Below are 24243 nucleotides of genomic sequence, written 5' to 3' on the forward strand. Positions count from 1 at the left end.
TTCAAAGTTTTAATGCTTTTTCACTTGTAGCTTGAGCTAAAATAATGAGTTTTCCCGAAAAAATGCAAGGTAAATATTTTTGATATCACATGTTTTCATCAGTGCAAGATTTTCTTGCACTGATGAAAACATGTGATATCAAAAATATTTGCCTTGCATTGTTTACACACATATGCAACTATATAAATTTTATGGATAATTGATAAACCTTTAAAATATCTATGTACATCAAAGTTTACAATAAAATGGATTTTAAAATCTAATATATATAAACTGAAAGGTTTTTAATTGAATATCACTTCATATGACACCTTTTGTATAAGCTTTTTTGTGAGAAATTTTGTTATAAAGATTTTCTTAAAATTCAAAACTTAATAAAATTTGAACCACTCAAGGAAATTTATTGATTTTTTGTGTGAGTACAGAAATATACCACTGCTAACTTTGTACCAAATTTCAGCTCTCCAGCTTTATTGGTTTTAGACTTATGTGGGTTTTAGCTTTGGGCGCTAGTCAATTTTTACACGAAATATGAAAATTCAATTTTCTCTGGCGGATATTGTAACCTGATTTCAAAGTTTGAATTTCTGGACTCTGGGAGTGGTCCACTATCATCCCATATGGGTCTCATTCTCGGGTCAGCTCGAAGGTCAATATCCCTATTTTCGACAACAGTGTTCTGAATCAAAGTATGAAAAAACAATATAACTCAATAGCGATGTCTTTTAGCTTGTAGATAACTAGAAAAGTTGTGCCTAACAATTTAAACCCTTATTTTTTGAAACATTCATCTTAAAGTTTAAGGACAATATGCGTCATCCACCATATTTTTGTCAATAATATTTTTTTCAACTTAGCCCAACTTTTGCTAAGTATTATTCAGCTTGGACAACAAATTTTCAAAAACAGTTTTTTTTAAAAAGGAGTTGTAGAAGGTAGGACGAACTACTATAAAAATTTGGACTTGCCTTAAATCACCTGAGTGTGAAACATGTAATTCTTTCTTGAAAACTTTATTTTTATAAAAAAATTTACGAATATTTTTTTAACAAAAATTTGCATTATTATCAAAGAAAAAAGTAATAGAAAAGATGAACTTTCATTGAATGAGAAAAATGGAATTCTTTAATCTTTTTTGCAAAAAACTTTCTTAATGAAATTGTGTGGCTATGAAATGAGCCGTTCTTAATTTGCAAGATCCTAGGCAATAAGGCTATTGCGTTTGTTTGTGGATTTTTTAAGAGCTATGACATGTTGATAAATGAAGAAACAAAAAAATTATTTAGAATCGTTGCTTTTTGTATGACAAACATAATAAAAATAAATTTTTACGGGGGGTTGACTTGAAGTATTTAAAAAAAGTCTATAGTTTTAAATATATATAATTTGCTCATAAACAATTTTGTTTTAAGATTTATCCTTCTGAAAATAAGTTTGCAGAACCTTATCAGAAATGTTGCCTTAAGACTCCAAAAACTGTGCTAAAAAGATGCATGCGCGGAATAAATCCAATTTTCTTAAAATCGGTTTTTTAAATACCTAGCATTTCGAGATGCTGCACCTAACGTTTTGAGATACCAAATCAAAAGCTATATAAAAAACGTAAGTTATTACTTTTTATTATTATTTTTTATAACATTAACCAACTTAAAAAAAATGCAATGAACAAAAAATATAAAAATAAGATCCAGGTAAATTTTAATTCAAAAAGAGGCGAATAGAGAACGCTAGGTTGTATTCTAGATAAAATCAGTTATAGGAATGAAGTTTTCAATGTTGTCTTCATCAGACTCAAAGTGAAGGCATTTTTTGGGTCCTATTTCACAAAAGGGTTTGATCGTATTTGGTTTTAAGCCTGTTTTACCTCGGCATGATGCTTTACTACATGTAGATTTCAAAACATTATGGCAACACGAGCATTCTCGAAGATGTTTGCTGCGCAAACATTCTTTCCACATGTACACTCTTCCTTACATTTATAGAATGCCTCAAATTGTTGTTGTAGCTTGGATTTCCTTTCTTTATTTGCTTTCTCCTTTTTGGCTTTGTCTTCCTTGATTAAAGAAACCATTTCCAATATTTTTTTCCCCTCCTTTGAGCCGTGAACCTGGGTAACTCTAACATTTTCTTTTTTCAATTTAGGTGTAACTTTGGTTACAGGCAACAAGTTAGGTATTTCTTCCAGTGATATTGATTTATCAGATATTGTTTGATAAGCTTCCATGGCACTTTCGTATTTATGTTTCCAATATCTTGCTGAGCCACAGCGAACATCTTTTGGAGATAAAACTGTTACTGTTGTTGATATATGATCTTTTTCGGTATTTTCATGAATACACAGCTCAGCTCGTAAAAACTTATCTTCCTGTATCCACTTAACACTAAGTCCTCCGCTTGAAATACCAACTTTTTTACCTGCATTTATGATTGTTTGTTCTGACCATAACTCTGCAAGTATATTCATGAAACTTCCTCTGTTGATTGTCATAAACAAAGAATAAAGTACAGATTTAGCACTTCTGTACTCAGAGTGCAATTTCAGATTGATTTGATCAAGGAGCTGGGTAACGCCAGTTTCATCAGTTGGAGGGATGAAAAGTCTAATATTTTGCTTCTTAGGAATGTCAATACATCACTGTCAAATCTTGAAGAGTGACCATCAGATAAGACTACAACTGGCCATTTTATATTGTTTTTTCTAAAAATTGGTCAAACATTTGATATGCACTTAGAAGTGTACTGTGATCCTGACTTCCACTCTCATTTGTGGAGATTAGAAGATTTGGAATACGTATAACTGCTTCTTTTGGAGCCATGTGGGCACTAATCCCTTTTCCCTTTGATTTGGCACATTGCTATTTCTCCTCCAAAGGAAACAAAAGGATGTATAGTTACGCATTCTCTATTTTCTCTTATCATCTTTGACAACTTTCCTCTCTTCCAGCATACACTAAACCATTTGGAGTACCATAGGCGTAGAACGCGCTGGGACTCATCCGGAAACTTGTCGCTGGGGCTTTGTCCCACCCGGGGAAATTCACTAAGCTTTCAAAAATATTTAAAAAATAAAAATCATAATATCCTTAAACATTAACAAATATAACAATTTAAAAACGATTGTAATATTTCCGCAAATACCTATGGTGATTTTCAAAAGTTTAACCTTTCAAAAGTTTAACCTTTCAAAAGTTTAACCTTTCAAAAGTTTAACCTTTCAAAAGTTTAACCTTTCAAAAGTTTAACCTTTCAAAAGTTTAACCTTTCAAAAGTTTAACCTTTCAAAAGTTTTAACTATTTTTTTGAATTTCAGAAATTCCACGCTTCTGATTGAGTCTCAAGGGAGTTTGAGATCGGTAAAAACGTAACAAAAAGCAAATTAACGGAACTACATAAACTAAAGAGTTGTGTGAGTTAAACGTTCGTTTAGTATTTTTTTTTCTTTGATAAATATGACAGAATTATTTGCATTAATTATTTAAAAGTTTTGAATTAAAAATCATTTGAATTAAAAAAACGTAAGTTTTTGAAGAAATTTTTTAATTGTTCAACGGTACGTTGACTTTTAAGTAATAAGTTGTACGATGTTGTTGAATGAAGAAGATTAGTGAATACTTTTCAAAAAAAGAAAATCAAATTGAAACAATTGCGTTATTTTCTGAATCTCAAAATGCTAATAACTTCCAAGATAATACACATCAAAGTTTATCATTTGTTCAGTTAGATTATGCAACTGATCCAACCGCTGTTGTTGAGTCGCCGTTTTTTACAGAGGAGCCTAGACCTTGTTGTTCAAGTCATCTTTCCCATCAAAAAAAGGGAAGAAAATTTAAACAAAGCTGGAATGAAAAACATAAATGGGTTTTTACATGACTGCCAGAAAGAAAAAGTTTTTTGTTCTACCTGCAACAAAGTTACCCAAATGAAAATGCCTTTACCTCGTAGTTCAAGAGAAAAAGATTCGTACGAAGCTTTTATTTTAAACGGATTTTCTAATTGGAAGAAAGCGTTACAAATTTTTGGTTCTCACAAGCGATCTGAACTCCATAGGGCGTCTGTTAGTATGATCGCCTCAGCAACACTGGAATCGAACGTTATCCAACAGCTTAATCATCACCAAAATAAAGAAATGATGGATAATCGTACGGCTTTATCAAAAATATTTACAACACTTCTTTATTTGGTAATTTCTCAATTTCCTTTAAGAAAAATTTAGATTAACTATCAATCACAATTCTAAGTTTGATGGCCGATGAAACAACGGACATGTCCGCGAAAGAACAAGTTTCGATCTGGATTCGGCGTGTTAATGAAAAATTTAAAATTGCTTTAAATGGGATTTTAGCAAACCGAGAACATCTAGAGCGCAGCTTTGTTAAACTGTTTGATGGACGTTTTATGTCGATTTAGCCTGTTGATTCAAAATTGTTGGGGCCAATGTTTTGACAGATCGTCTAACATGTCTGGAAGTATCTATGGATTGCAGACTTTAATGAGTGGGAAAGAAGAGCGGGCAGTTTACGTGCACTGCCGCGCTCATAATCTCAACTTGGTAGCAAAAGATTCTGTTGAAAATCAAACAGAGATCAGGAATATTATGAATTTAGTGCAATCATTCATCGCATTTACCCGTGGATCTCCAAAACAATTGGCATGTTTCAAAAAATTTCGAAATGTAGAGGATGTAGAAAGTGGAAGATCACTGCGGCCATTTTGCCACACTCGATGGACCCTTAGAAAACCGTCCATTATATCTATTACGAGTAACTATTTCGCCATTACCAACTGGTTAGAGGATTTTGAAAACCATTCTGATAATTCAGCCAACAATAAGTCAGAAGCAGCGGGTTATCTGGAATCTTTTTGTAAGTGTGACCCATTTTTCAAATTGGAAATTTTGCGCATGATCTTCACGATAATCGAGGGTGCTAATACAGCACTCCGAGGTAAATATTGCTTCATTTCATAGTGTTTTTTTTTAACATATCATTTTAAGCAAATTAAAATTTTAAACGTTTATTGAAAATCATTTTAGGCATGCAGCTTAATTTTTCCAAAGCAAGAAATACCATCAACACGGGGTGATACTCGCTTCAAAGTCTTATGGGATGCAGCCGTTATAGCAACAGAATATAGTTTACTTGAAAAACCACGGAATGTAAAATTACATCAAAATTTACTGGAAGCGGAGTTCCATACTTTGCTACGACTCCAGAGGACCACTACCGCCAGCTTTTCTATACATCTCTGGATAGTGTTATAACGGGACTTGCGACCCGTTTCAAACCGACTGAGACCACTGAGCATTTAGCAAATGTAGAAAAATTTCTCATTGGTTGATGATTGGAAGTTGGATTCGTTGAGGCTTTTTACAAAGATGACTTTGAAGATTATAGAAGGCTACAACTCCATCGCGACATGTTTATGGATCATGCAAAATTCAAGAATATTCAGCTAATTAGTTTTGAAAGAACTTGTAGAACATGATGGTGTACTTTCTCAATCAATTCCACTGATTCCCGAGTTTGTGAAGCTGGTAAAAATTTTAGTGTGTATGCCTGTCACCTCATTTACGTGTGAGCGCTCTTTTTCTTGTCTTCGTTGGCTAAAGACTTATTTTCGTTCTACAATGTCTCAGGAGCGATTGAATCATCTCGCTATTTTAAATTGCCATCGCGATATTGCCTACACTCTTGATCTAGATAATTTGATCGATGAGTTTATAATGCGTACCTCCATACGCATGAACACATTTTACTTGAGAAAATGATTACATTTTTATACCCATTGAAAAAAACTATTTGTTTTTTATCATAGATTTTCAACTCCTACAAAATAGTCTATGCCCCTTCCGGGAAAACTAAAACTCTACGCCTATGTGGAGTACCATCAACTCCATAGTTTATAAACTGGGGGGGTTTTATCATGATTGTAAATTCTAGTGGTATCTATATATCCCTGCCATACACCTGTTTCTAATTGATTTCCATCAATGAAAATATTACATTCTATAAGTTCTTCAGCTAATTCGTTGAGGTGTTTACATGCCATTGCTTTTGTGCAGTTAAGGGCACGATTTATGGATACAGTTCCTTGTCTCTTTTTGGTTATGTACTTTTTATATATTGCACCCAACGCTTCCAAAAACACTTGCTAAGCTTCTTTGTTCGGAGTGCTCGTTGAGCATTTGGTGATAGCTTAGTGATCTGACGTCCACGAAGGTTTCTACAGGCTTGCTTTCTTACTTCCAAAACATTTAACATTATCCTTGTCAACTCCGACTTGTTCAAACCTTGGAGGTAACTAAATATATTATTGAAATAATAATACAAGAAAACTAAATAGTATAAGTTTAGTTTTCTTAATGAACAATATTAAAAAACCAGGATTTTATTACAGTTTATAATAGTTTATAAAAAAAATGTTTCATTTCTCAATTATGTGTAGATATTACCTATTCTTGTTTCTTATGTAAGAGACTAACGACTCTTCTTCATCTTTTGTAAAAATTGAACAATATTGCTTCTCGTTTCCAGTTACAATGACACCATCAATTCGTTTATTAATTGTTCTTAGATCTTTAATTAGTGGAGATTTTCCTGAATTGATTGCGGCCCAACCACGTTTATTGTTGATTCAGCACCACTCAACTGCTTCTTGCATTCCACCCTAATTCTTAATGAATAAAACAAGGCCTCAACAAACGAAACGATTCCTTTGACTTATGTTCTATCTTAATATGCTTTTGTACGAATTTGTAAAAATAAACAACTCAGTTAAAGTGAGTTCAAAAGTCACAGTGTTCATTTTTTTAAATAAACTTGGTGAAAACCAATTTAAGTTAAGTTTTAATTGAAGGCAGATATGAGTTGGAAATTTCACAGGCAATGGTAATACAGCATTTAATGGTAATAGCACCCTTGGGATACAGTTATTTTTTTTATTTTGTAGTTAACGTTTTCTTCGCCAGGGGCAAAAACCCCCGAAAAAATTGCAATCACTTAAAATTCTACAGGATGGGTGGCGACCGAAAAACTCTTTTATCTCTTACAGGCGTCTCTGGATTCTAGTGGCCCACCAGAGTAAGTTGGCCCGCGCTTCGTTCATCTTCTCAATGGGTCTGTTCTCTCTCATTTTAACTTAAAGGTTTCTGTTATAAAGCATTTACTCTCACAGTTGACGTTGTAAACCAAATACATTCGTATTTACACGAACTCTCTCGTATTTTACAAAAAAAAAAAAAAAAAGTTAAAATCAATCCTAAAATTGTTTCAAATTTGTCTTTGCTTCTAATTTAATGTAGCGTAATTAAGAATTAGATTTTCTTTTTATAAACGCAAAGATATTTGTAATTTTTTTAATCACAAAGATATTATTGTATTATTTTTACGTTTTTATGAAATTCAGTGTTACGAAAGCGGAAGTTTTATAACATTTACCCCCTGTCCCTGTTTACTAAGCAAAACTCTCGTAATGCCAAAAAAGAAAATATTTGTTTAACTAACTCTGCCAACAAATCCTTCTTCGGCATCTATGCAAGTTCTAAAGAAATGAACGAAAAATAAAAGGTATGACGCCAGATTTTAACGCACCTTTTTAATTAAATTTTTTGAGTTTCATGACATTTTTTATGGATTGTTTTTGAAAAATCCCAATGACTGTTTTTCATGTGTTTTTAAAATAATGTGTATTGTCAGAGTAGTTCTTGATATCCATTTTTGATATTAAATTAGAATTTTTTCTCAAAATTACGGTTTTAAAACTTAAATCTTAATAGAAATACACGGCAAACACAAATGTATAGGCTGAAGATTTCAGTAGTTGACCAATTGAGGCGCTTCTCTTCATCAAAAGTAGATTTATAGCGAAATTATTTAATAAGATTTGAGTAATTTTTTCTAACATTCCCTATAACCAACATCTAAATAATGATACTTTTATTAAGTATTAAGATATTATTTCTGTAAGTTGTTAATGTTGAGAGTTTTAGTTTGCATCTTTCTTACACACCCGTAATAGTTGTCAATAGTGAAACATCGCAAAAGAAAAGTCGACAAAGGAGGGCACTACTTTAATTGACTGCTTAATAAATATGCGCTGACTTAAAACTGGTCAAACACCAATGCGTGGTCAATTACCAATGCATTCACCCAATATCATACTATATATTTTCACGTACAGGTGAAGTTAAGTCATATAACGACGCTTGAAGCTAAGCCTCGATAATAAATCATTACATTTTAATACTGGACACGATTAATAAACAAACACAGAATCAAAAATCTTTATTTCTTTAATTTCATATTTCGCTTCGGAATAAATAAGGATTGTCTAATATTCTTATACATTAAGATAACTTGCTTTTTCATATATTTACATAAAAGCAGAACAAGCGAAAGAACTCTCAGTATCAACATGAAAAATCTGATGAGTTATTCAGCGGATGGATAAAAGAATGTTTGAAAATTCAAAATAACCAATAGCTTCTTTTATGGACTGGGTGATTTTCATGAGCCTCAACCAACTTCGAGATTGCAATATAGATCATTTTAAAATCTTTACTTTCAAATAGAAAGTTTTTTATTACTATTCATTATGTTTAAGGTGATGAACCAATTCAGTCAGAAAGCTCCGACTTCTTAATTAATACGTCATTAAGCATGCTTTTATTGACTAATATCCAGTTTCATAATACTGGACTCGGCAAGTTTTCGAGTTTCATCATCTTGATGTTCTTCAGCAAGCTTTAATGATTCTCTTAACGCATTTCTGGCCCTTACAAGATCCCCTGAAAATATATTTATACATGTTTAGAGATATAGTATTATAAATAATATAGTTTAGCAGCATTTAAGCCTACCTTGATGCATAAGAATGTGTCCTAAATTATACTTGTACGTAGCAAGATTTTCAGGCGCAGTTTCAGTCGCAATTCGAATTGCTTTCTCAGCTAAGCGAATAGCTTTATTGTAACGTCCTTTTTCATCATAGACTGTAGCTAAGTCATTCGCCAAAACGGATGTCTATTAAAAAAATTTTTTTTTTTGTTTTTGCGCTGAGTTAAATAAAATTCGACGCCCAATCGGTCACATAAAGGAACTAATATTCTTTATCGCATTTTGACTACACCTGTAACCTCATCATGGCTTACCTGCTCATGAGTAGGTCCGAGGACGTTCCTACAGATATTAAGCGCTTTTGAAAATGCACGTTCAGATTCATCAAGTAGGCCAGCACCTTTTGTATATGTACCGTATTCAGTTAAAACCATCCCATACAAAGTTATCCTAAAAACATATTAAAACTAGTTTCTGTAACTATTTCTCTTAACTATTTAGAAGACCATTAAAAAGTTGATTAAAAATGGACCTGCAAATAACTTATAAATAATTTTTACCTTTAGTATGCAGGACTACTATAGTTAAATCTAAGAACATTATACCTTTCGTACGCGGGACTATCAGGCTCTGAATAAACGTCTTGAACAGATATTTTTCGCTCAAGATTTTCGATACAAAACTTAAACCTATCCATAGCTTCTTTGCCTCTATTATTTACAACATCAATCTTGGCGAGTCGCAACATAACTTCTATATAGACGTCATCACTCTAGATTATAAAAAATATATATATTACTAAGCAACTAGTAATTTTTCATTTGACTGTCTTTCTCCCATAAAATGTCCTTATTATCAAAGCCTCAAAACAATGTATGAATTTATAAAATCAAATATATAATAAAAATATAAAATAATAATATACGTGCAATAAGATTATATATAATATTATTAATAGTAATAGTATTGATGATGATGATGATGATGATGATGATGATGATGATGATGATGATGATGATGATGATGATGATGAGATGATGATGATGATGATGATGATGATGATGATGATGATGATGATGATGATGATGATGATGATGATGATGATGATGATGATTATATAAAAATAATTTAGATATAAATATACACGCAATAAAAACACGCATAATTTTTTTAAATGTAATTCGAATCAATGTATAGTGGTAAGATGAAAACAAGATAACAAGAAAACCTTTTCTATTTATGCTCAAGTTTAAAATTTTCTTATTACTAAGTTTAATTGAAACTGTGAATTAAGATATGATTTTTAACGACATGACAAGAATTTTGCATTTATTAACTTGTCAAAAAATTATTGATGTTTGACGTTTCGAATTAATAAAATAAAATGCAAGTTTTAAAAATGTGTGCATTTTAACAGAAAAAAAGTGAGCGTAGTATGAAAGAAAAAAAGGCTTCTCACTTACTTTTTCAACACCGCTATCTAACATGATCTTCTCAGTTTCTTTAAGAAACATTTCAGCCTAAAATTAAAAATCGAAATAAAAAAAAATGGAGAAAATTTACAACAAAAAATTTTAAACTTCAGACTTAATTAAACGAAACTTATCGTGAATAAGTTAAAAATTTTCACTTAGCAAACCAATTTCTATTTCAAATATCCTTTGAAAAGACCACCTTTTATATTATTATAATCTCTAAATTACGTCATTATATAATTAGATTGTAACTTGATAGAAAACACACCTACAGCTTACCTACATTATCTCAGATAGATTTAACGCTTCGTTTGAAAAACCCGTTCGTTACAACGTAAGGACTTAAATGTGCAGTAATTTTATTTAGAAAACTTATTAAATACTAAACGAGAGTCGCGTGACCAGAAAAAAAAAAATTGTGCCGTACTTTTCATTGATTTAATGGTGCGATCAAAACGGTTTTTAAAATGGAGTAAAAAAACTATTCGGTACAAATAATCATGGAATTAAACTTAAAATTATCTGTATTAAACCGCCTTGCTAGGAAGTAACTAAAAATTGCCTTGAAAGAAAGTAACCTCACTACTACTTTAATATTTCAATTAAAATGTAAATTTAAGTTACTAAATGGATTTTAATTTGTATTTTTATTAAGTTATTGGTTTGAGGTTCCTTTCGAATCTAAATTTTTTATTCTCACTAATCCACTTTTAAAATAAAACCATCATACCTCTGACCAATTATTTAAAGCATAAGCCAAGTGACCTAACTAAAAAAATTAAAACAAAAATAGAAAAAAATCATAATTTTTTTTTTTAATTTTACTAAATTAACTTTATCATTAAAAAAATAATAAAAAACCTGATCAACAATATTCAGCAGCACTTTTTTTTGTACTTGCGTGCTACTCATAGCAACATTGTTGACAATACTTCTTGATTCCCTGTAATGTGCAACTGCAGCTTCATAATTACCCTCCTTTACTGCATTCTAAAAGCAATTGTACATATTAAAAAATATTAATCTTTTCATTTTTATTTTGCTCAAGAAACCAGAGCATAAAAATGAAAATCTGTACTGTAAAATTTGGAGCAAACAACACAAAAAGTTTTTCATTCACAACCTTGTATTCTAATGAATAAACAAACATGTTTTTCTTTACACTATGTTTCATTTTATCCCAGACATCATATTACATAACTTCTGAAAAATTATGTAAAATGGTGTTTAAAATTATATCAAATTTAATAAGATAAAAAAAAGAAACCTGAGCTTCTAGAACTGAAAGATGTAATTTCTTAATTAGTTCCTTGTGTCTTTTGCTGTTGTTTATGTTCTTCTCATAACCAACTAAACTTCCTGCCACAAGTACTAAATACCAAAAACTCTTTTAACAGATAAAATAAACTTCAAATATATTTTATTTACTGATATTTATCAGATAATCATAAATTATAATTTTCAACCATAAAAGTATGGGCACCAAAGAGTGCATTTTGTTAAGTGGTTGGGCTTTGTACAAAAAAAAAAAAAAGAAAATCTAGCATTTACAAAGAAGTGAAAGATTAAAAGTTTGCATTGATGGATTTTTTCTATGAGAAAGAGATTTATGTTTTTTACAATATAATTTTATAAAATTAATTAGCCATATAGAAATTTTAGTGATGCACAGTTCAAGGTCATTCATTTATAGATTAATACTGTATTATGTGATTTGTTGATGTTATTATATATTAAAATTTTTTTTAATTACATAGGCTGTAAACATACTGTCAACATCATCTTGTGATGTCAACAATATTTATTTAACTATAAGTTATAAAAAGGTAATATTTTACCAAATAAAAACCATTACAAGTCTTTTTGAACACAAACTTTTTTTAATTCCCAAAAAATGTTTTTTTAGGTTCATTTTTACCTTACTAAAATTTTAACTTTTAAACAGTAATTTCCCAGAAACTAAATAATTTTCATCTTTAAAGAATATTTCCATGATAATTTTGTAATTTTTTAAAGGTTTTTAATAAAAATTAAAAAGAGAGCTATTAAAGAGTTTAATTCACATAAACAAAATAATGCACTAGTAAATACTCATAAAGTCACAGTTCAATGAATACTTTTTTATATGAAATTGATGTATCACTGATGTCATAAAGATTAAAACAACAGCATTACATTGTATACTAAATGCACAGAAATTAATTGCACAAATTTTTGTTGTTGATAGTTTGTAATGAAAACAAGCATTTTCGATATTTCCAAACTATTATTTATCATTTATGTTGCATTTCACCTAGATAATTTTCAAGAAATAATTACATCTTTTATAGAGAAAAACAGAAAAACAAAAAAAAAACTGTATATTAAAGAGTATGGCACCTAAAGGAAATGATTTGAATGAAACTCTTGTTATAGATTGGTTTAACAAATTCTCATAGAAAAGTGCAAGAAGTTAATTCTTTTACAATAGCATGTGTCATTTTAAATTTGTACTGGATAAGGACAAAAGCAGGAGAAAAGGATATAGAAATATTAAAAATTGAAAAAAAAAAAAATTTTTTTGAAACTGCAAAAAATATTGCAAGTAATATGAAAAACCTCACAGGATGCACAATTTCACCAACATCAATTAGAAAACATATTTACTAATCAGGGTTTAGCAGATATATAGCTTGCATAAACCATTTTTACCAAAAAAACCATTTGAAGAGACAACTGAATTTTTCAAAAATGTATTATTTATAGCCATTATTTTTTTTAAAAAAAAGTTCTTTGATCTGATGAATCCAAGTTTAACTTAAAAAAACCAGATAGAGCAAATAGTAAATAGCAAATAGTAAAGTAAAACTTATTGATAAAACCATGAATACCAGCCAGTATATTGATATATTGGACTACAGTTTATCTTGGACTAAAGTTGATTTGGACTAAAGTTAATCTTCAGCTAAAAAAAAACTTGATTAAAAAACAATTTTGTTTTTCAAATTTAGAATGGCCAACACAAAGCCCTGGTTTATATCCATTAGAGCATTTTTGGATTTTATTAGACAAAAAAAAAAAAAAAAAAAGCAATATATCATTTACAAAAAAAGAAGCTTAAAAAAAAACTCTTGTTAATTCATGGTTTAATATTGACAATAATAAAGTTAAATGCCTAGTGGAATCAATGCCAAAATGTCTTCTAGAAGTAATTAAAGCAAAAGTGTTGTGTAAATTGAAATATACAACCCAAATACATTATTAATATTTTATGTGGTCTGCAATGTGGTAGTTTTACATAAGCACTCATACTTCAAAATAGTGCAAACCTCCAACTAAACTATCTTTAACAAAATATAAAAAAAGTTTTTACATTTTTTTTATCTTAAAATCATTTCTTTAAATTTCTTAAAAAATAATGACATTACAGAAATTATAGATATATTGAATGTACATTCCACTAGCATTTGTAAACACCAATTTTTATTGAATTTTTGCAGCAGGAGATGGAAAAACTTTAATTTGATTACAGTTAGTTTTATCTGAATAAAAACAAACATGTTAAGCAACAACAAACTAAAATCATAGTAAGAGTAAAAAAGGAAAACAACACTTTATTGAATGTTTGAATAATTAAAACTGTGAATACTAAATCAACTGTTAATTGACAGAATATTGTAAATTATTAAATCAGCTTTAATTAATTACTCTAGTAAATAAAAATAATTTTATTACTTTATTTTATTTTTACTTACATAAAGTTTAAACCTAAAGATTATTTTAGGAACTGAGAGCTAAAGTGGTCTAACACTCATATTTTCCCAATTCAGTTTATGTAACCCTCCACTACTCAAGACATCTACCAGTTATATGAATGTAGGATTTAGCTGCTGTATTTAAATTTTAACATTCTTTACATTTTAGTGCTAAAACATAAAGAAAATAGTTTTTCAAAGGAACAATTTTTGTATTCTTTGATAGTAAACTCATAATACTTTTACTGGATTGATATAATTCTGACAAATTACATCATGAAATTATCAATTTTGTTGCTGTATGATTCATCAAGAGTATTTCCAAAACAACTTGACATAACCAACCAGAATTTTCTGAATGTTTCAAGAAAACGCAAAACTTGGAAAGTTTGTGACTGTTACTTCCTGCAAGGTGAACACCATGATATAGCTGCTCTTGAATGTGAGGAATTCTAGGGCCACTCTTTGCTTTGCGGCCAGATTGGAGTTCCTGGAATATTAATATTATATGAAAGATTAAATATTGATTGCATCAGATGAAGCTGCAGTGGAGGAATTATACCAATTTTTAAACATTGCCAAACTCTTTTTCTTTTGACAAAAGACCCTCAGAAGCAATGAAGTTGTGGTATTGATCTGCAAAGGTTTGAAAGGTCCCTGGTGAACCACAGTTCTAAAGAGAATCACTACTGACATCATACAGATTTTTTTCAGCTTATTGCAAGACTCAGGAATATCTTTCCCAAAGGCAATCAGTAACTGACATTTCACTCCTATGAATTGCCCAAGTGGTGCATAACCTATAACTTTTCAGAATTGGTTTTTTTGATTTGTCAGACTCAAGCAAACAGTGCCATGAAATGAAGCTTCTTTGTTTGAAATGGCTGTTGATGCAATCTGTTCAGACTCTAAAGGGTCTGTTTATACCAAACCTAGAAGGTTTTGGTATTTTTTCTACTGGTTCATTTGTGTTCTTTGCCTCTTTGGATAGCAGATAAATATTTTGAGCACCTTTTCTCAACCAAGGACTGTGACCTGTTAGGCAATTTTTTTTAGTTGTAGATATCCTCTTTTTTTTGGTCCTGTTAGAGTCTTTTTTTTTTTTTTTTGCCAAAACATTGCCAATTTTGCAAATTAAAAAGTCACAAGTACTTGAGCATCTGGTTTGTGGCTTGATCTGAATGGTCTCAAATGCATAAAGAAAAAAGCCATTTTAGGGGATTGGGTTTAAAAGTAGGAGCCATAATAGAGGGATAGGGGACCATAGTGTAAGTAACCAAAGAAAGGAGTAGGGAAAGTTTATAGGGGACTGCTATCATCAATACATGACCTTTTGGGCCTCCTCAAAACCATTCTTTTCTCCTAAAATTTGTTCCCAATTGTTTAAGAAAAATCTCAAACTAATCCCAAATCTAAAATTTATTCCTGAAAGTAAATTTGAAATTATTGCCACTTTAACTTATTCTGTCATTTATTTCAAACAACTTTGGCTATATTGTATTGTTGCAACAGAAATTTACTATACATTTGAAAATACCAAAATATCCAAATGGTCTTGCTTTCTTCATTTTATTGCCTCTTTTTAAGATGAAATTTTCTTTACATGAGAATGTAGACATACAGGGTGCAGCAGTGATTCGGAGAATGTTTTTTGGCTAGGTTTTGTGATGTAAATAAAAAAACTTATTTTTGAAATTTGATGTTCAATTAATGTCTTAGGTTTGAACAAAATTGTGAATAAAAAATAGTTTAGTCAAAAGTTTTACTATGGAAGCCAAAAGAATTGAAGTTTTAAATTTGATTCACACAGATTTACTTACAAGTGAGGTGATTCATATTTCTGGAATGTCTAAAACTATATACAAAGTAAAAAAATGTGACATTTTTGAGATTGGAGCGATCAAAGAATTTTCTGAACCAGCTAAAAAGCGATGCTTCATCAACAGTTAAAATTTCCTTAGATGAAAGATTTTTTAGTGCTGACTGTGTGATCAATAAGCAAAATGATAGACTCCTTGTGCAGAAGGGTGACAGAGCACCACCTGTGTGTCACACCTAGCACCCTCAAATAGGCCCACTCAAGTGCCAAGTCACTAAAGTCATCTATTAAGCATGCTTGGAACTCAATATCAAGGGACTATATGATCAGCACCTGCCAGTCCTTTCAACGAGGCAGTGATAAAAAAAAAAGAAAACCTAATTGAATGTTAAGGTGGGAAAAGCTTTTATCTTCAACTTTTCTTCTATTAATTTTCCACAAATATAATTTTTTATTCCTATAAAAATTTATTTAAATTTTTTTTTAAAAGTTAGCAAATTGTTGCCACCACTGTATATTTATAAAAGTTAAAACTTGAAGTAAAAGTTGCATAAGAACCACCTATATTCAGGCCTAAATATTTCCTGCAGACAACCACAGATGATTTCAAAAAATTTATTCTTTGAATCCTCCTTGCCTCTACTTACATGCTCCAAAAGAGTTACCTGGGGACTTTTTTATTTTTACATTAGCAGTCAAACAGGGTGTGCGCTTCAATGGACTTAAACTAGAAAGTGAACCTGACAACATATATACTCTTGCTTTGAAATTAAATCTTTTGAAGACCTTCCTGATGATGATAGAGAAATAATGTGCTATCAATAATTGATGTAAAATCAAAAAAATATTTTTTCAAAGTGCTATGCAACTAATGTAACACAATACTGCAATCCATTTAATACCCATAAGAAAGCTTTAACAGGGAATTTATAGCATTGACAAATTTTACTTCTCAAATTTGTATTTTGAAAGTGTTGAATTACAACAGTGAAATTCTTTGCAATTAAGTTTTATTTTTTCTATATTTACAGCTTATTTTTAGCTAACCATTAAAAGTGCAGTAATAGGTTCCAGACAACTTTCAGCTTTAGATTTCTTTGTTAATATATTTTTAAAGATACAGTAGCGTCCAAAAGTAATTGGACAAACACCTTTTTGGTTATATTTTTTCATTGAGTTAACATTTTTAAATGAAATTTTGCATAAGCATGTCAAATTATACAACAATTATAAAAAAGAAAACAAAAATCCTAATTTGGGAGTAGTTACTCAAAATTTTAATAAAAGGATGGAAATGATTGGCTCAAAAGTAATTGGAAAACTAAATATGTTGTTTGAAAAAAATTTTCTCAACAAAGGATAAATTTTCAGCATTTTTTATGAATATTTCTGTTAAATAATATATATGCTACAATAGTGTTATATTCTGTTACATAATGTATATAATCTGTGCATAATCCTAGTACTTCGTTGAAAAACCTTTTGCCCCGATGACAGTATTACATTTACGTGGCATTGAATCAAACAAATTAATTAAAACATCAATTGGTATTTCCTCCCAAGTGTGCTTAATCAACTCAAACAAATCATGTTGATTAGATGGTTTCTGAACACTAATTTTTCTCTCAATATATTAACAAGATGTTCGATTTGGCTCAGGCACAGAGATTGTGATGGCCATTCCAAGATCCAAACTTACTTTTGACCTAAAAATTCCATAACTAGCTTGGAGGTGTGTTTTGGATTGTTGTCTTGTTGGAAAGTCCAACCACGCAACTTTTTGTCTTTTGCATGTGGCAGCATTATATCTTTGATTATTCCTTTATGCATGTTTTGGTCCGTAATGTCTTGAACTCGATAGATTGGACCTACTCCATCACTGCTAAAACATGACCAAACCATTACTGAACCACTACCATGCTTTACTGTAGGAACTTGGTACTTAACATCATTTTGAAGACCTATTGGACGTCGAACATATTTAATACCATCAGAACCAAACATATTAATCTTTGACTCATCACTCCATAGTATTTTCGACCATTGGTTTGCTGTCCTATTTAGATGTTCTTTAGCAAATTTTAACTGTGCTCTACGATTTTTTGCAGAAACAAAAGGTTTTTTAACAGGATGACAGCTAAAAAGGTTGTTTTGTTTCAAGTGACACTTTATTGTTGCATAAGAGCAAGAAATCTGATGTGACTGTGTAAATTCTCTATGAATTTCTTTAGCACTCTTGCGTGGATCAGCCTTTGATGATCTTACTACAACATTATCTTGGTGAAAAGTTCTTGATTTCAGGTGTCCTGACTTTGTTGAAACTTGGAAGTGACTCTGTTGTTGAAAAACTTTTAATGTATAACCAACTGTTGATTGCGGAATGTTCATAGCTATTGAAATTTGTTGCACAGTCTTACCATTATTAGATGCTTGTAAAATCAACTTTTTCACTGCCTTGCTTAAATATATATTATGTCCCATTTCAAATTTTTGATTATTGAATGTTTTTATAAAAATCTGCCTTCAGAAAAAGAAGTTAAAATAGTCTCAGTTATATCAACATTGTTAGAATTTAGTTTGTCCAATTACTTTTGAGGCAATCATTTGCATTCTTTTAGCAAAATTTTGAGTAATTACTCTCAAAAGGGAATTTTTGTTTTGTTTTTCATAATTGTAGTATAATTTGACTCGCTTATGCAAAATGAGAAAATATAACCAAAAAGGTGTTTGTCCAATTACTTTTGGATGCTACTGTATATAAAGTGTTAATTTTGTAGACAATCTTTGTAAAATCAACTTGGATACAGCAAAGTTCCTATGCAGTAAAAATAAATTCATAGTATTAGGTGAAAAGCTGATATAAAAGTCCACAATGCAGATATAAATTAACATCAAGTAAGGAATCAGAAGAGGAAAAGATAGAGATAAAATTACCAATTGAGATTGAAGAAATTATGCTAGAGTCAACAAGACGATTGCTCAACAGTACTTTATATGAAGTTGAAGTGACTCCTTCAAAAGTTCATTCAGTCAAATTGTTTAAACAGCAAATGAACAGGTTGAAGAAGCTGTTACTAAGAAACTTGTATCTTTTCTAGATGTCATTGGATCCTAGCTTGAATTAACAGACAGTATTGAAGTTCCAAAAGAGATTTAAATTAAAGCTGACAATTTAGACTACTTTATTGCATGAAATAAAAACTGAATGTTTCTAACAGAAGGCAACAACTTCAAATTTTGATATTGACTCCACAATGTCTGTCAGAAAAACAGCAAAAGAATTTTTAGTTTGTAAAAAAACACCAAAACATACCCTGATGTGGTTGAATGGCATTGAATCAACCAGGATAATTCAGAACTTGCATAACTTTTTTACTGTGATTGAAGGCAAATGCCTGGTAAAAAATAATATTTTAGTATTGGACAAAATAATCACTTTTAAAAAATTACTTTGTATAACTCTCTACACAATCTATAATGGAGAACATTGGTCTAAATTTTAAAATGTCATATCTTTTTTATGCTTCAAGAGACCAAAACCATCTTTTGCATTAAAATGATTTTGATTTCTTCTTTCATCTGAAAATATTTTAAACCCCTGAGAGTTGGGCAACTCCAGAAATTAGTGGAAATGCAACCCATGGTAACATAACTGAAAATCTGTTTTGAAATGACCATCACAAATTGGGTTATTTTCTCTCTATTTTTGGATTTAGTACCCTCAATGGTTGAAGCAAAGCATATTCTTTTTCCAAATAAAGATCAAAAAGGAATAATATTATGCATCATATACATATACATATCAATACTCATTCCCTAGTAATAAGGAATCCACATATTTTTTCAATTTTCAGCTCTTTCTTTCACTATAATTTAAATTATTCAGGAAAGCTTATGTAAAATCCATAATAGCACATGAAGGTAAAAGATAGGGCATTTTAGGCTTAATTTCAAAACATAGTTTTTTAACCATTCCAAGTTAGGAGTTTAAATTTTGCATTTTTTCTATTCTTAATTGGTTAAAAACTGAAAAAAACCTGAGAGGGGATGGAAAATTTTTAATTTGTGTTTTACTTTTACATGGAATTACCCCACTTTCATAAGTGGAATTCTGCCCTCACTCTTGGATGATGGTGCCAGCATGATTTTTTCATGCTGTCTTACATAAGTCTTTTTATATTTAAGTGTTCTTTCTGCTGTAATGACTGTTAGAGTTTTGCTTTGGCAATATTAAGCATCTTACTTCATTACTCTCTTTCCTCTGAACCATTAGAATATCCTTATTCTTCTGTGTACTTATAAGATTTAAAGCATTTTGATGAGTAATATTGAAGATATCTTCTAAATCTACTTTCCATTAGTCTTCTTTTAGTTTGATTCAATTTTATTTCTTTGCTTCAAATAGAATCAAATTAAAGAAAGACTAATAGAAAACAAAATTAAAAGCTCTTTTTACAATTTTATAAATCATATAAATTCCTCTATTTATCAATACACGATATTGATAACTCTTGTATGAGTAAGAGAGATATATATTCATATACAAGACCTTTAAAGAAAAACAAAAATTTTGAGAACCCTATTAACAAAAACTCTGTAGATTTGTTTTGCTGAACCATAGCTTTTTCAAACTTGCAAAAAGGTGCTAAAAAGCTACAATCATGTTATTAATCCACCAATTTCAACTTCCAATGACCAAAAACATATACTTATCATACTTAGTTTTATATTTAGGCCCCTAGAACTAAAAGCATAAATCAAAAAATATACCATAGGATTTTTACCAAAAAATATATATATATCATAGGATTTTATCAACTTCTTCTTTTGAAAACATTATAAAAAAAGTAACCATATAAGTAAATGATTTTCTTTTCTTTTTTTTTTTTACATGACAGGAAAAATCCTTAAATTTCACTAAATCAATCAGGGTTTGTAACATAAGTTTTAAGTTTAAGTGCATACAAAAAAACATACCAGAAAATTAGTTTTAGCAATTTAAAAAATAATTAAGAATTTATCAATTAACTATAATTTGTTTATTTTTTTGGTAAAAAAAATCTCTGAGGATTGCATTAGAATTAATAATAAACAGGAAAAGCAAGGCTTTTGTAAAAAAAATTTGCAACAATTTATTCAAATATATACAAATTATGTACAGAAAAAATATATTAGTATGATTGGTTAGGATTTTTCTAAAAGCAGTTTTCCTTTTTTAAAAAAAAAAACATTTATAATTGAATTATTTTAATGATTGCTTTTACATGACACTTTGAATGAACTATAAAAAAATGTAATACACTTAAAATGCATTTATAAGAAAAGCCATATAAAATCTAAAAAAAAAAAGTTAAACTCACTTCCAAACCCAAATAGTATTAGTCTGTCTTTATTCACTAAGTCAAAAATCTGAAATGATCCACTAGATTTGCTGGAATTGCTTGAACACATGCGAACTAAATAAGAGCCCATATTTTTCTTTTTGGTAATATTTGAAAAGAAACTGGCTTGTATTCTGATTTGCTTGTATGCATGTGTTACGATCCAGCATCGCATGCAAGAATGTGTCATTTTAAAACAGTTGCTTGAAAAAATTAAAGACATTGCTTCTTATGGTCATTAAGACATTAAGCTTATTTATAGCATTTGCAATATTAGGGTAGCTTCCTTGTTGCTCTGAATATTTACCCAAAGTAATATACTCATTCTTTTTTTCTAAATGATAAAGAAAGAAAAACGCATACCTGAAACAGCAAGTTTTAAATAATGAAGGCTTTGTAAAATAAAATTATAAAAAAAAATTCAAAAATACAAAATAAATTACTGGAAAGTTTACTAAATTAGGAGAACATCACAGTTAAACTAACAGTTGTGTTCAGATAATTATCAATATCCTTAATATCTTAGCCCCTGGTAGATAAAAAAAAACTAGAAAAATAAAAATTTTACACTTAGATATGGTTTGTTTGTATTTATTAAAAACTACCAGAACCTAACACACTACATCACAGCTGTGCTAAACAATATCCTGATTTTTCTTGAGTACATCCAACAAGGAAAAATAAATACTTATTCAAACACTAACAAAAAACCTACCCAGAAATTAAATCAGTAAAAGAGTACCGATAAACATCTGTAACATAGCATACTTACAGTTTGATTAGATATAGACATGTTAGTGATTCGACAGTCCATGTGAAGGACTAAAACGATACTTAAAACAAGTTATCAGCTAATAAGTACTAAAACTTATAATAGTAATAATGGAATTAATCTCGATTGCTTTTAAAAAAAAAAAGAACCCTCGCTTACTTTATAAGTTAAATTTGTGTTTCTAATTTTTTAAATATTTCAGAGCTTTTTTTTATATTGTTTCTAATTTAACACTATTTACAAAAATTCCCATTTCAACTTGCGTCGTACTGGTGTATCGGGTTTCACTTGATATAATATTGTACAATCGAGACAGTACCGTGCATTTGTAGTATTATCGTAGTACGGTGTCACTGCAGTACTCAATTTCCGACCTGCAAATGTCCGGCCACACACATTGAATGTTTTTTTCTCAGCGTATACTTTTATTTTCGACGGTAAATAGAACGAGTAATTAAGGCTTTTCAATATATTTGAAATGTGATAGTTTTTGTTACAACTCAAATTCCCGTTTTGCTTTTAAAAATTCTTCGTTTTACTTTAAGTATATTTAAATTCACAACATTCGAACAATTTTATATATTCTGAAACTGGAATTTAGTATTTCTTATTTGTTATATTTTGCATATGCTACCCAAATGATAATAAAAAGATAATAAAAATTTGTTATTTTTGAATTCTTTAGGAAGTTTTAAAATCATCTTTAAGGTAACGACAATTTAACAACCTCTAGAATTAATCCATTCTAAATTTACGTTAAACACCATAAACCATCTGCACTTTTCTAGATATCCAAAAAATTTTAACTATAGTAATGAATAACTTTCGTGCAATTGTGCAAATGCCAAATGAGAAAAAGGTTTCTGACATCCAGTGATATTTTCATTAACGTGAAGTAAAATTAGAAGTAAAAATAATTGATTTCGTTAATGTGAATAAAAATTTAAAATTAGGATATATCTGAAGAACGAAAGCTGAAATAGAATTGAATATAAGCATCAAAAAACGAAAATAGGAATAGAATTAGGAATTATTACCGAACGAAAATTATTGAATGTTAAAAAAATTTTGATATACTAATTAGTTTTTTTTGACAATTAATTTACAAATTTTACATACTTGCTTTAAAATTGGCGCACATGTTTGACCATAATAATGATATTTGGAATGATTATAGAATGTATCAATGGACCACAAAACTGGTCACGTGCTTGTCATTACGTTAAGTATAAATTCAATGCGTTCAATCTTTTGTTGTAAAATAAAATAAACATCTAAGGATTCTTAAGAGTTGCAAATCAATCAGTAACAGAATAATGAGTTTATCAAGGTTGTTGGCTGGTAGGAAGCGTGACAGTCCTGTATGGAAATTCTTCGTTTACGATGAAAAAAATGACAGATCCACGTGTCTAGTAGAGCATCCCGCCATCGGAAATTGCGTAAATGCGTAAATTCCGATGTGAGAAATAGTTTATAAAGGTGACTCCGATGTGATGCGATGGTGAGGAATGGTATCACATCGGAGGTGCGATGTAGTCCGAGGCCGATGGGGAGAACTTCTCGCACTCTCCGATATATTTCGAGATTTACGCATTATCGTACGATATTTTCGCGTAATTTCACAATAAATCGTATTTAAAGTGTAAACTCGTAATATTATGGCATTTCCGATGTATTTATCTATAATTACGAAGTTTTCGCAAAATTACAGCAAAATTTTGCAAGCCACCATAAAACCATCGGAAAACATCGGAAAATAAAAAGATTAAATCACATCTGAGTCACCTTTATAAACTATTTCTCACATCGGAATTTACGCATTTACGCAATTTCCGATGGCGAGATGCTCTAGTGTCTAGTACAGGACATAAATAATGAGAGCGTGTGAGGCGCATCTCTTGCCGGAAAAAATTTCCAGTAACTTGGTGGCGCACATTCAGAGAATACATAAAGACACACACAAAAGTTACATGGATGAAAAGAAAAAACGAAATGCAGAAAAAAAATTTTTGAAACGTAAAATTGATGACAGCAATTCTACATCTTCCCGAAATAGTGGAAAGACAAAAACTCAGACAATAAGAGAGTGCTTTGAAAACCGAATCACCGCGTGGCCAACGGAATCAAGTGAATATCAAGTGCGTCAGGATAGCGTGATTGAAATGATTGTTAATACCAGCTATCAAATGGTATTGCTAGATCAGCCGTCGTTTCGAAAGATGATAAAA

The 24243-nt window shown here is 30.1% G+C and overlaps 1 protein-coding gene and 1 pseudogene across 5 annotated transcripts; both read right to left on the bottom strand.

The window, feature by feature from the left end:
- Nucleotides 1-5837: 5837 nt before the first annotated feature.
- LOC149886865 (uncharacterized) lies at nucleotides 5838-6660 on the bottom strand (annotated as a pseudogene).
- A 1609-nt stretch (nucleotides 6661-8269) lies between these two features.
- Nucleotides 8270-22315, bottom strand: LOC145190266 (tetratricopeptide repeat protein 19, mitochondrial-like). 5 transcript variants are annotated; one of them, XM_090091539.1, is made up of 11 exons: nucleotides 22175-22309; nucleotides 22016-22065; nucleotides 21223-21577; nucleotides 11577-11680; nucleotides 11171-11299; nucleotides 11040-11078; nucleotides 10298-10354; nucleotides 9440-9606; nucleotides 9149-9284; nucleotides 8858-9020; nucleotides 8270-8785 (listed from the first exon to the last, which is right to left on the bottom strand). In XM_090091539.1, exons 3-11 carry the CDS (start codon nucleotides 21464-21466, stop codon nucleotides 8664-8666), a joined length of 1161 nt encoding a protein of 386 aa, XP_089947665.1. In that variant the 5' UTR covers nucleotides 21467-21577; nucleotides 22016-22065; nucleotides 22175-22309; the 3' UTR covers nucleotides 8270-8663. The 5 variants fall into 5 exon arrangements, with proteins under 5 accessions (XP_089947665.1, XP_089947664.1, XP_089947662.1 ...); XM_090091538.1 differs by having other exon boundaries at nucleotides 22016-22315; XM_090091536.1 differs by having other exon boundaries at nucleotides 21687-22314.
- Nucleotides 22316-24243: the final 1928 nt, after the last annotated feature.

Source organism: Hydra viridissima, unplaced genomic scaffold (genome assembly GCF_058129835.1).
Source record: "Hydra viridissima isolate aposymbiotic clone 2 unplaced genomic scaffold, HvirCarnegie_v1 scaffold_6, whole genome shotgun sequence".
Taxonomy (NCBI): Eukaryota; Metazoa; Cnidaria; class Hydrozoa; order Anthoathecata; family Hydridae; genus Hydra; species Hydra viridissima.